Source organism: Capra hircus, chromosome 28 (genome assembly GCF_001704415.2).
Source record: "Capra hircus breed San Clemente chromosome 28, ASM170441v1, whole genome shotgun sequence".
Classification (NCBI taxonomy): Eukaryota; Metazoa; Chordata; class Mammalia; order Artiodactyla; family Bovidae; genus Capra; species Capra hircus.
Genome location: NC_030835.1, coordinates 1,898,932 through 1,911,917, shown reverse-complemented (window position 1 = coordinate 1,911,917; position 12,986 = coordinate 1,898,932). Strand labels below are relative to the sequence as shown.

Sequence of the window (12,986 nt, the reverse complement as noted above, 5' to 3'; positions counted from 1 at the left end):
AAGATCAGGCTCTCGGGCCGCACTCTGAATGATACCTTATACTTCATATAAAGTGTTATGTTCCTTGTTCTTCTTTTTCAAAGTCAACAGTTAGATCGCATCCTGCCTATTAGCCAGCCAAGACAAATGTCATTACCAGCAATGCTGTTTGCTCCCAAGTGGCCCGTGATCCATGGGTCCTGAGACCAATAGGGGAGCCCGATCCTGTGCACCATCCTCTTCCACCCCAGCACAGCTAGCACACCCTGGGTGGGCAGCTGCCAACCCACGCAGAGAGCCTCACTCAGAGGCAAGGCGCCCCTCCATGTGCTAAGGCCTCCCTCTCCCCCCGGAGCCCTGCAGCAGCTTGTGCGGCACCCTCCCACTCAGTGGCTGCCAGGATGCCCTCAGCCTTCCTTCTGCATGTTTCAAGACAAGTTTCTCTTATGAAATACCTTCTGCCACCGATTCCCAGAGAGATCCTGAATGATTACATTTTTATGGCGTGAACACCCAGAACAGCCCTCCAATTAGTACTGTTGAATCAAGACCGAGAATAGGGAACATCATCAGGACTCTGACATAGCGGGGGCTGAGCCTGGGAACCCAGCCACGGGGAGCCTAAGTCTCCAGGACAGAGCAAGCGATGGGCGGAGGGCTGCTTCATGAGCTGCTCATTCATTCACTCATTTGTCCCACAAACACTGGCTAAGCTCCTGCTGGACATCAGCCCTGTCCTCTTGGAATGCCCAGTCAAGAGGAGAAAACGGACATCAACAAGGATCAACGTATTCACCTTTCATTCAACACTCACTGAAACCGATCACCCACTAAGTACCCCTCCAGGCACTGGGGCACAGTGGTGTTGGAGATAGATAACACTCCATGAGAAAGACCACAAACAAACCAGTCCGCACAAAAAATGAAGGGCGATGGCAAGCGACGTGGATGGTAGTGTGGCAAAGAGCAGGAGGGGGGGTCAGAGCCCCCCACAGAGGGCTTGGAGAAGGGCTCTGAGGTGGCCTGGAGCTGAGCCAGTCTCCTTGTCATTAGCGCCTGCCACACCCAGGAGCCTGCGCCCTCCAGTCGCTCACCTGGTAGGCCCGGATCAGGGACTGTACAGCCAGGTGGTCTTCCACCAGTTTACTGGTCTCGGTCCGGCTGGATGCTGCCGGCCTGCTTTCAGAGACGACAGAACCCTGGGGCTGAGCCAGGCTGTAAGAGGCTTCCTCACTGGCTTTCCGGAAGAAGCTGTCCCAGGACTGGACGGGGGCAGAAACAAGAAAAGAGCTGAGTTAGGGACTGAGAGTCGTTGGGTGTGGTCCAGACTGGGACCCCAGGGGACACTGGTCTTCCTTCATCACTATAGCTCTCAGGACCTTCCTTCCTAAGACCCTGTCCAGGGATCCCTCTCAACCAGCCCAGGCCCCCATCCAGAGTCAGATCCTCCAGGACTCAGCTTGGTAGAGGGTTGGCAGGCGAGGTATAAGTTGTGATCAAGGGGCTTCAGGTATGAAAGAGACTTCCATCCCTGGGGGAAACATGCCCTCACACACTGGGATTAGAGGCAGCCTTTGTCGAGGGCAATGTGGCAGGCAGGTCCTCAACACTTTCAATGTATGTATCTTTTGAACCAGAAATTCCACTGCCAGCAATTTGTTCTACAGATGTACTTGGACAGGTGTGCCTACAGGTACAAGGATGTTCCCCGCAGGACAGTTTACAAAAATGGCAGCATAGAAACAATCTAAGTGGTGATCAATAGGAAACCATTTAAATAATGGTAAATTTAGATTCTGGAAAACCATATAGTATTTTTTTTAAAAGATGCATCTATTGTTATGGATGTGGAATATTGCCAAGATATGCTGTAAAGGAACGAAACAGAAGAGGACGCATGGTTTGCTACTCTTTGAGCAGAAACAAAAACCAGACGGACAAATGCATCGGCACCTCCGTGGCCCAGCAGAGCACACAGGGGACGCGCTTGCCTTGGCACCCTCCCAAACAGCACCAGTGGGAGGGTAACAGCACGCTCCCTGCGGGAAGCAACTGGGCAACATCCGTCACAACTGCGTGTACAGACGCCCTCTGCCCAACAGCTGCACTTTGCGGAGTTTATCCCATAGTGAGCTGCACACACTCGAGGTGATGAACGCAAAGGTGATGCAGTGTAGCAGCAGGCGCGGCAGCCAGAGACGGGCATCGAGCCAGAGGCCCGTCCTTGGGGGTGGGCGTGGCACGTCCGTCCAAACAGTGGAATAGTGCACAGCTGGGGGGAGAAACGGGGCTCTTCAGGTGCTGACACTGAAAATCTTAGAGATGCACGCTGAATGAAAAAAGCCTGCGGCAAAACGGTAGACATTACAAGCCATTTGTTGGTGTAAAGGTGGGGGAAATCCAGAATTATGTTTGCAATAAGTTTATCTAAAGAAAATCTGAATAGATACAGAAGAAATTAAGAATAGACTGGGGACCAGACAGGTAGGAGTTGAGCAGATGGAATGGGAGGGAGGCTTTTCACTGTAGAACCTAATACTTTTCGTTTTGAATCATGTGAACGTATTCCTTTCCTCTGAGGACTGTGAATGGAGAGAGAGTAGCTTCACTTTTTACTTTTGCCCTGGCAACGGATTTTATTTTTTCATTCTCATTATTATTATTTTCTACCATCAGTGTGTACTTATTTCACCCGCTCTCTCTCTCTCTATATATATATATATAAACATTCGTGCTCCTAACCACAGGACAAGGGGCCACCTGGCACAGTGCAGCGTGACAGAGAGGAAGTGTGTCTGAGCAGGCATCATCTGGGCATCTCAAGCCAGACCACCAGCCACTGGCTAGTTCAGCAACAGCAGAGCAATGAGCTTTCCTCACCTAATATGAGGACCAGCTCTTTCACAAACAAAGACAATGGTGGACCTGAGAGGCAAAGAAACTACCCAGGGTCACTCAGCAGGCAAGCTGCTTCTCCCCACTGCCCCTCCACAGCCCAGCCTCAGGACCTTCTCTCGCACATAGAGGGGTGCCAACCTTGTGGACACTCTGGGGGTTTTCCAACCAGGCGAAGTACATCTCCTCCATATAACTGGAACCACCTCCAACTCTGCTGCTTGCAAAGGAAGCTGGTGGCCCAGACGACCTGCTGCACCAGCTGAACGTCTGGACTCCATGTGGGGCCAGGAGCCTTGAGGCCTGTGTCCCAAGCCGGGATGGCAGCAGCCTCAGCTGACTCATCCTGGACACAGGCAATAAAAGAGAAGCGTAAACCACAGGACCAGGATGGAAGGAGGCTCCGGCAGCCACTTGTCCGTTCACATGGCCTTTAGCGGGCCTACTGGGCAGGTGACCCTGGGCTAGGCAGCACAAGAGAGAGAGAAACAGTCGGCCAGGCCCCTAGCCGCCCTGGAACTCAGGCAGGGAAGTCCTTCAAGGGCTGGGTGCACCATGCCTGGTCAGGAAAACGCCAGAAGAAAGGGCTCTGGCTGAGCTGTACTATCTCAAGGCCCATGGCACTGCTGGATCTCTGGTCATTGTGACCAAAAGTGACAAGCGACTTTCCTTGACCCCACTAAGCCACCTGCTCTTCCCCAGGAAAAATGCATGAACAATGGGCTTTCAGGAGTCTACGTCTATATGGGGTGGGGGCCTTCCTTCCCTCCCCCCTCCGCCGCAACAGAAGACAGGGATTCTGAGAAGAGCCTTCTCTTAGAACCTCTGTTCCTTCATAATACCCCCAAAACAATTGTACGCAGAGCTCCCTTCTCTTCCCCAGCACTGCCCAAACACAGAGCAGCTCCCTCTGAATACTTGCTGATGCCCTTCTGAGCAGAGAACCCCAGCCTGTGAGTGGGGTGCAGCACCAGAGCCACCCCACCAGGGGCCATGCAGGCAAGAGGGCTGGCTTCCCCTTGCATAACTCAATCCCAGAAAGTGTACCTCCCTGCCTAGGCTTGGCCCGAAGTCAATGGCCCTGGGGCCAGGTGTGCCCAGCCCACAGGGCACTCCCCTCCCCACCAGTTCAACCAAGTCTCCAGAACAGCTGGCTGGACCTTCTATTTTACAAGAAGTCATGTTCCAAGGCAGGGCACAGCCCTCCTGGCGCATCTCCTCCCCTTTTCCCTCCAAACTTACAGGAGGCAGAGGGAAGGGGAGGGTGGTCTCCTTGAGTGAGGGACAGTGGGCTCCTTGGGGCAACCAGCAGCAAGTCCAAACAAAGGAAAATTAAAAAGCAAAACTGCCTTGCACTGCAGGGAGGAAGGAGATGGGTTCAGCTGGAACCTGAGTCCCAAGTGCCAGAAGGTTCCTTTCCACACACTCAGCGGCCTGTCCAGCCCCACCAGCCCAGTGACACTAGGCTTTAGTGAGGGTTGCCAGGGGCTGGCTCTCCCTGGAGTGGCACCCTCCAGGTGTGGGCTGGGGCCCCAAGGTCTGAGATCTGCGGTCAGAGGGTCAGGGTGCCAACCCCTTCTCAACCTCTCATAGCCCCTGAGACCTGGGCAAATACAGGGTTGCTGCCCCTGCCCAGATGGCCATAGGGCCTAGGCACTACTGGCCTGGAACATCAGAAGACTCTAAACAACCCAATGGGGAAACTCTGACCTCCGCATCCCAAGGCAAGAAAGCCTGACAGCAAGATGCCCATTGTGGCAATGAGAATAAGAGCACAGTGAGCCGGCGCTGGCCTGGGGGCAGGCACCGTGCTCCTCTCTCCCTTCCAACAGTCCCGGGAGGTGGGCACTTCTCTCGTCCCATTTTACAAATACAGAAACAGGCACAGAGAGGCTAAGCTGGCGAGTGGTGGGGCCCTGTGGTTCCGGAGCCCGTGCCCTCCTCACTGCCCAGTCGTGATGTAAACACAGAGCTGCTCCCTGCCGGCAACCACTCCCACTGGGAAATGGGGTGGCTTGGGGCAGGGGGGTGGGGGGGGGCTGCCTGTGTCCTGCCCGGCCCAGCCCAGGAACACTGTGTTTTACAAATACTGAGTAATCCGGGAAGCCACTGCACATTGCTGTGGCCTTCACCCAGCCTGACAGGAGGGCAGCCAGCCAACCACCCCTGCCCCAACCCCAGCAGGGCTTGGGGGTGCAGGAGCCCTGGAGGTTCTGGGCACAGAGTCAGCCTCAGTACCTGCAGTCAAAGTCCCAGCCTGCTCTGCTTACTCAGGGAAGGGAAGAGCCCAGCTCAGCCTCCAGTAGACTAACAGGCAGGTTGCTCTGGATAGGTCTTGGTGGTCTCCTCCCTAAGGACAAAGTCAGTACCATCCCCATCCCCACCCCCAGAAGCATAACAACTGTAGAAGCCCTGGCCACCAAGCCTCTCTCACATAAGCCCCTACCTGGGCAGCCCTGCTGAGGACTGCTCTGCCATACGCCCATTGTAGAGATCAGTTAACAGAGCCTTCCCCAGACCCTGAAGCTGGGCAGCAGCAGAGCCTAGACTCTCACTCCTGTCGGCCTACTATGGCACCCTGTTCTGGGATCTGGGTGGCCTTTTCTCAGGAACAAGTCCCAACCTTAGTTTACGGAACCCAAGGGAAGGTCAAGGGGGCAGATCTTGGGGTAGGAAGCAGGGTAGAAAGGGGGTGTGCTTATTTCCTTGGCAGAGATGGAGGGCCTGAGCGAAAGCCCAGGGGTGGGAAAAGGATAAAGGTAAAAGGGGCCTGTCCTAATATGCTACAGGATATGTGCGGAGGGCTGCAGGGATGGACATCATGGTACCCTGCTGGGACCTTGTCTCATCCCCCGCATTTCCCTGAGAGATGGAGAATCAGTTCTCAGGCTGGCTGCCACCTCCAGCCAGCCTTGCCTCTCTCAAGGCCTCAGTTTCCCCATTTGTGAGCAGAAACCGCGATTAAAGCCGTATATAAGGGCCCTGCCCACCTCCCGCCTCCCCCAACGAGGTCCTGAGACTTCGAAGCTGCCTGCCAGTCCCACCAAGCACATAACGCTATACCATCCCCCTCCCCAGCGCTGTTCTCCGCAGCCCAGGTTCCTTCAGGAGGGGAAGGGCAGTAGGCCCCTCCCCAGGCCACGAAAGGCGCGGACAAGTCTGCAGTCTTGGGCTAGAGACCCCACGCCGATGTCTGAAGCCCCACCGGTAGAGCTTCGCTCCTTTGCGCAAAACGCTTCACAGAACTGCACCCGCTGGGTCGGATGAACGCGAAAGGCGGGGGTGTCCTTGGGGAGGCCGCAGCCAGCCAAAGACGGAGCCAAGATCACGCTCACTCCTCCCGCCTCACGGGGCCCCGGCTCCGGGCTGCGGGGCCCCAGGACCCGGGAGAGAGGAGCAGAGGGGAGGCCCGAGAGACAGCGAGAGGGGAGGAGGCGCAGGGACCTGGAGGGGAGGGGCCGCCGCGCTCACCCGGCCGGTGGGGGTCGGCGCGGCAGCGCGATCCAGAGGCTGCGGGTCAAGGGGCTGCGAGCAGATGATGCGGAGCGCAAGGTACCAATTACCTGGGTCACGAGACGCGGCGACGTGGGCTGAGCGCCGGGGAGACTCCACGCGTCTTGACGTATTTGAGGACGCCCCGCCCAGCCCTGCCCCGCTGGCGCTGTCCGCGGTGCTGAAGGCCCAGACAGGAAAGCTCCCGGGGCCAGGAAGAGAGGGTCCCATCTGTCTGGGAAACTTGGCACTCTGCTGAGCCCCTGAACCCCAATGTCTTCGTTCGAACACTAAGGAGAGTGAACCAGAAAATTAACGACGGTTTGCGTATGGAAGGATAGTTTCCGTTTTATCGTTTGTAAAACAGAATACTATTAAAAGTCCCAGTCTTAGGGTTATTTTGAAGAAAAGATGAGATAAGGCATATTAAGTGCTTATCACAAAACCTGATACAAATTTTACCCATCCACTATCCAAATTACGGAGGCCTACTCTGCTTCCACCTCCTTGCTGCCTCAATGAACACTTTCCTACCCATTCCCTTAAGAACCTGTGTGGAAATTTTCTGGAATATTTAACAGGGTGCTGAATTGCTGGGTCACGAGTATGTGTATAGCTGTGCTACGCTCAGTCGTGTCCGACTCTTTGCAACCCATGGACTGTAGCCCACCAAGCTCCCCTCTCCATGGAATTTACCAGGCAACAATACTGAAGTGGGTGGCCATTTCCTTCTCCAGGGGATCTTCCGAACACAGGGATCAAACCCACATCTCCTGTGTCTCCTGCATTGGCAGGTGGGTTCTTTATCACTAGTACCACCTGGGAAGTCCAGGTTATGTGTATACTTGAGTCGGCAGTGTTACATCGCTTCTCAATTCTACGTTCCCATAAACAGTGAAAGAGAATTTTTAAATCTGCATATCCCCGCCAAAACTTGGCAGTGTCTGGCCATAATTTTTGCCAGAAAAACAGACACAGTGTCATATAATTGTTTTAATCCACTTTTCTCTGATTATCAGTGACTGGTATCCCATTATCAGTGACTTGTTTGTTAGCTTGGGGAGCTCCTGCTGTACTTCTCTTGGGCTTTGATCTTGTTTATACTTAAGAGTTCCTGTTAGAGGAACACATTCACCTGTGTTTCAAACCACCATCAATTGCCCCCTGGATTATTGCAACAGCCCCCAAACTGGTCTCCTTGCTTCCACACTTGCACCTCTGAATTTTAATCTCAACACAGGAGAATTTCCCTGTGGGATGATTGAGGGATGCAGATATGAGGTAATTAAGCAATTGCCCATACCAATACTGGTAGGGTGCCAGGATGGAGTCATTAACTCTATCCTGCACCTAAAGTCCCTTTTCCAAAAAACTTGTTCAGTTGGAGATATTTTAAGGTCCATATGGCCAAGAAGCATATCTGTTTAATATTATATCTCCAGCAGTCAGCATAGTGCCCAATTCATAGCATATTTTCAGTAAATACTTGTTGAATGAGTACATGGATATTTAGTTTGGATTCTGAAGGATAAGTAAGAGTTTCTCTGATGCAGAAGGGCTGGGTTTATTGGGAGTTCTTTGATTAAAAGCACCAGAAAATTATCTGGCTAGCTTAGAAAAAAACTAACTGGAAACTTGTCTAAAGGACAACTAGAATCACAGGAAAACTGGAGAATTAGTCTCAGGAAGCAGGACTGAGCCAGCAATGGACTAACTCTTCAAGGAGCTTATGATGTTTAAAATCCGAATTCCAAGAAGAGAGATATTAAATGATCTGGCTTTGCCTTAAGTGAGGAAGAGGGGACCTGAATTCAGCCATATGAGATACACCTGGATTGAGAAGCCATGCAGATGGTTCATGGGTGGCAGGTAGCACAAGAAATAGCAATGGATACAGGGAAAGAAAAATAATCAACGCGTGCGCACAGAAGACTTCCAGCAGGAAAGCTCAGCAGGCAGAGGCAGAGCTATGAAGCATGAAGGGAATGGTAACTGCCTGGATGCACGCAGAGAAGTCGTGGCCTTTGTCTACCGTGTTAAGGGGCTTGGACTCTATTCAGGAGGGTACTGGATACCAGCAATATTTTAAGCTGTGAGGGACATGGTCAGATTTGTTTTTTAGAAGATTTCTGTGGCATTTGGAGGGCGAATGGAGTAGTAAAAGGCAAGAGCAAAACCCCAGGTACGACGCAATAACGCACTGGCTGGCAGTGGAGTTAGAGAAAGAGGGGTAGTCTCGAGAGACATTTAGGAGCCAGTTCTAAAGGGTGTAATGGTTGACTGGGTATGAGTGTGGGGGGCAAAGATAACCGATAGATTTTCTGGCTTTAGTGACCAGTGGACAGTGGAATCTGTCAATGAACTGCAAAATAGGAGATACAGATTCAGAAGAAAGAGCAGTATTCAAGTTGGAGCCACCAGTGAGCCACTTAGGAAAGATGAAAAGATTTAAAATGAATAACTAACAAGCACACACATGGAACTCTGCTTAATGTTATGTGGCAGGCTGGATGGGAGGGGAGTTGGGGGGAGAACGGATACGTGTGTGTGTGTTGTGTATATGTATGGCTGAGTCCCTTCGCTGTTCACCTGAAACCATCACAACATTGTTAATTGGCCATACCCCAATATAAAATAAAAAGTTTCAAAACAAGATGAAACAGCAGGCAAGAACCAAACCCTAGCAAATCAGTAGGCTCTAGAGCCTCCCATTTGCCCACAGTTATCTTCAGAGTCACAAGAGGAAATAGAGAGCCATGGAGGGGAGTTGAGTCACTGAAAGGGCTGTGAGGGTCAGTGAAAGATGGAAGCAGCTGCTGCAGGAACCTTTCAGCCTAATTGATGCTCTGCTAATTATACTGATTAAAGAAAACATTTGGGGCAATTAAGGCTCCCAGGAGGATGGTCGCCATTCTCAGAAGACTGAGAAGGTCCCAGGCCTGGCTATGGGCTCTGCAAAGATCTTCAGAAACAGAAACCTCCCCCTCCCCCTTCTGATAGAACTTGTGTATAAGTCTGTATTTATTCCGGTATATATGCTGGTTGTATTCTTTCTGGTTGTCTATTTACTCTGTTTATAGAATTTAAATGATACAGAAGGATTCAGACCAAACCGTGAAAATCTCCCTTCCACCTGCCTCAGCTTCACCTTTGTCCCCCTCTGGAGATAATTACTGGCCTCAGCTGGTAAACATCATTACAAAACTGTCTATGCATTTATCCAAGTCTACTCGAATGGATACACACTTACAAAAACATAAGATGCATCCACTAAATGACAGTTCTGCCATTTTCTTCCTTTTCCTACTGGTCTTGAGGATCTTTATTTTAATTTCAGTTCGTAGGATCACCTCCTATTTCTTAATGGGTATCCTGTATTCATTGTAGGGGTCCAGGGGGCGTGGCCGGCCTGTGTCTGCAGCTGATCTCCCAGCCCACTCATTAATCGCCACCACCGCGCCAGCAGGAGGGTAGGCAGCCGGTGGGTGAACCACTGTCTTCCCAGATGAGCTCATGGACGCCGCTTGCGTGCTGGCCTCGAGAGGGCCAGTTGATATTAGTAGGTGGGACCGGGAGCTCGGGGAGTCCCTCGCAGGATGGGGTGGGGAGGGAGGTAAGAAAGCCTTTGGGCTGGAGTCCTGAACTACGAGTAAGAGTTTTACAGAAGGTGGAGTTTAACAGATGACTTGGCTAGCAGGCGGAAGCAGCAAGAGGGAAAGAGCTCGGGCTGAGACCTTGCCTGACTGCTTAGGGCATGCAGAGTCGCCTCCTGGAGAGCAGGTTTTGGAGACTGTAGAGAAGGGAGGAGAGGCTGCAATGGCAGGTTAGGGCCAGACATCCCTTCCCCCACGTGTGTGGAGGGACACGATCCCAGGACAAAGCTGCACAAGAACCCAGCAGCGAGGACCTGAGGCAGCCCCGCAAGATCGCTGGGGCACTGTTCGGGGCGGGCCTCGGGCTCCCCCTGGAGGTGACGCCCCGCAGTGCGCTCCAGCGAAGACCCGACGTCTGGGCTGAAAAAGATCCCTCCTCATTTCCGCGGCTGCCTCTCCCGGCCCTTACTCTGCCCGCGCCAAGCGCGCCCCGCCGGTAACGCCCGGCCAAGCAGGCTCTGAACCCGGACCTGGCATTGCAACGGACTCGGCTACTCAGTCTCACGTCTCTCTTGCTAGAGCCGGCCCCTCTCCACGGTCAGGGTGAGTTGTGGGTCATCGAGCTGTTTGGAGGAGGGGACAGGAAGGAGCCAGTCCTTTTTTTGAGATGGGTACCTGGGAGACAGGCCTGCGCCCACTCCTGATGAGCTTTGTCAAGGAGTATCCCGGGAAATCCAGTCCAGGCCTCTCATGTGGGGAGACTCGGCCAACTATGTGAGAAAGCCGTGACTCTCCAAGAGGGGCCTGTCTCCTGTAAAATGGAGGCAACAAGCTTGAAATCCCACACAACAGGTGAGCACTTAGATATGGGGGGCTCTCACCCAAGCAGAGCCAAGCAGCCCGTCAAGCTTGCCCTCTTAGGGAATCGGGATGTGTACAGACGTATCAGGAAGGGCTTCCTGGAAAAGAAGGAAAGACTGGCCGAGTGAAGGAGCAAAGGCTTGGGGGGCAAGCACGGGTCGGGCAGGTCTGGGGAGATGGTTGGAGGGTGGTTCTCCCTGGCTGGGCATTTAGTTCTCCAGAGCAGAAGTCAGAATGGAGGTATCAGACAGACCCAAGGGAAGCGCCTCTGATGTTCTAGCTGACTTTTGCATCCTCAAAGCTTTGTTTAAGTAGGGGACATGGTCATATTTTGTTTTAGAAAAATATGTCGTTCTGGAAGGTGGTGGAGGAAACAGGGCTGAGGCAAGGAGGAAGCACCCCAGTCAAGGAAAGAACAGTAAAAACTTGTGTGAACTGCAGTTGTACCCGTGGGGTCTGGGGAAGAGCCACTCGTGATGGGGTATGATGCGGGAGGGATCAGCTGGGCTGGGGCATTGAGTCCTGAGGAAGAGGAGTCAGGTGTGCACCCCAGGATCCTGGAGGGTGCCCAAGACCCCTCCTGTCTCTCTGTGAAATGGTTACTGCCTCATGCAGGGCTGGGCCACACTATTCTTTGAGGCCAAGAGAATATTTCCTCATTACCCTTGGAAAACTAACATGAGCTTAATGGAGGGAGAGACCCAAGCAGTCCCTGCTTTCATGGTGGTTGCAGAATACATAGGTGGCTCTCAGCAGGTTCATAGAGTCCTCGACCCTGTATATGCAGGAAAGCAAAACAGAAACCAAGGGAACAGAACGAAAAGAAAACACTGAATCAGAAGATGAGCACGCTTAACTGAGTTGATTTTTACAGTCAAGATTTTTTTTTTCCAATTGCAATGTCGATAAATACTCTTTACAGAAAAGTTTGAAAGCACAGAAAATTATATGAAAAATATTCATATCCTATCCTTTTACTCAAACTTAACTACTCAGTTGAGTTTATCATGCAGAGTTTTTGTTTCTATTTTCCTTGTGTAGTTTTCAAACTTCTACTACAGCCGTGGCTGGGTTGTCTTCACAACTTGCAGAGCCACTTCTTAGAATACAGGCATTTCCCATGATGTAACAGACTCTCCCAGTTCACCTTAAATGTTGCTGTGTTGAACAGGTCACCCCAATCTTGGCCTGGCAGGTTCAGTTTAATCCGTGACCCCTAAACGCCAGTGTATCTGCAAATTATGAATGCAGGTCCACTTGATTTACTTGCCTTTTGCATTAGAACAGAAGGTAAGAAACCTAGCTTCCACAAGCTCATTAAGCTTTTTTCCTGGAAAAAGATTTGGGCAACCCTAAGTGACGTGACTTAGAAACTGCAGCAGTATAATTAACTTCCAGTGGAAGCAAGGATGAAGTGTGGGCTGAGGTTAGTTAATAAAATTGGGGTAGTGTCTTTCTATGATATGAACCGTGTGGCCGTAGAGACGATGGCTCTAGGGAATAACCAGTGCCATTCTTGGTTGCATCCAAACTGATTTCATAAGAAACAACTGAGCTGTTGATACATGGTGGTCGTTCAGCCGTTAAGTCGTGTCTCTTTGGGACCCGGTGAACTGCAGCATGCCAGGCTTTCCTGTCCTTCACTATCTCCTGGAATTTGCTCAGACTCATGTCCACTGAGTGATGCTATCTAACCAACTCATCCTCTGCGGTCTTCCTCTTCTTTTGCCTTCAATCTTTTCCAACATCAGGGTCTTTTCAGATGAGTTGGCTCTTTGCACCAGGTGGCCAAAGTATTGGAGCTTCAACATCAGTCCTTCCAATGAATAGACACATAGTTGGATACAGACTCTGTCTTATTTAAACTCCACTGAAAAAAAAAAAAGTTTGCAGCGTATTCTCAGTGGTTGACCCAGGAGAGGGAAGGAGGTATTTGTCATTATTCACAGCTAGAAAGAGGGCCTCTGCTGACCTTTAAGGAAACCTTAGGAACAGGCCTTATGTTTTAAGCTCAGATGCCCAGGAGCACAAGTGTTCAACATCTTCCAGGAACTGGGCTCCGGCGTTGTCAATGTCCATGTTCTTCAGGGTGGGCTCTACAAACCAGAAGCACCAGCTTCACCTGGGAGTTTGTTAGCAGGCCCTACCCAGATCTACTTAATCAGA

The 12,986-nt window shown here is 51.7% G+C and overlaps 1 protein-coding gene across 3 annotated transcripts in view; it reads right to left on the bottom strand.

Annotated features, from left to right (window-relative positions):
- OGDHL (oxoglutarate dehydrogenase-like) overlaps positions 1-6,481 on the bottom strand; it is a 30,700-nt gene extending 24,219 nt beyond the window's left edge. For 2 of the 3 annotated variants that reach the window (XM_018042624.1, XM_018042622.1), the window contains exons 1-3: positions 6,346-6,450; positions 3,016-3,220; positions 1,074-1,241 (exon numbers count right to left, since the gene is read on the bottom strand). In XM_018042624.1, coding sequence (XP_017898113.1) covers positions 1,074-1,241; positions 3,016-3,219 — 372 coding nt within the window. In that variant the 5' untranslated portion in view covers position 3,220; positions 6,346-6,450. Of the gene's footprint in view, positions 1-1,073; positions 1,242-3,015; positions 3,221-6,345 lie in introns of all 3 variants that reach the window. The other variant, XM_018042623.1, reaches the window with a different exon arrangement.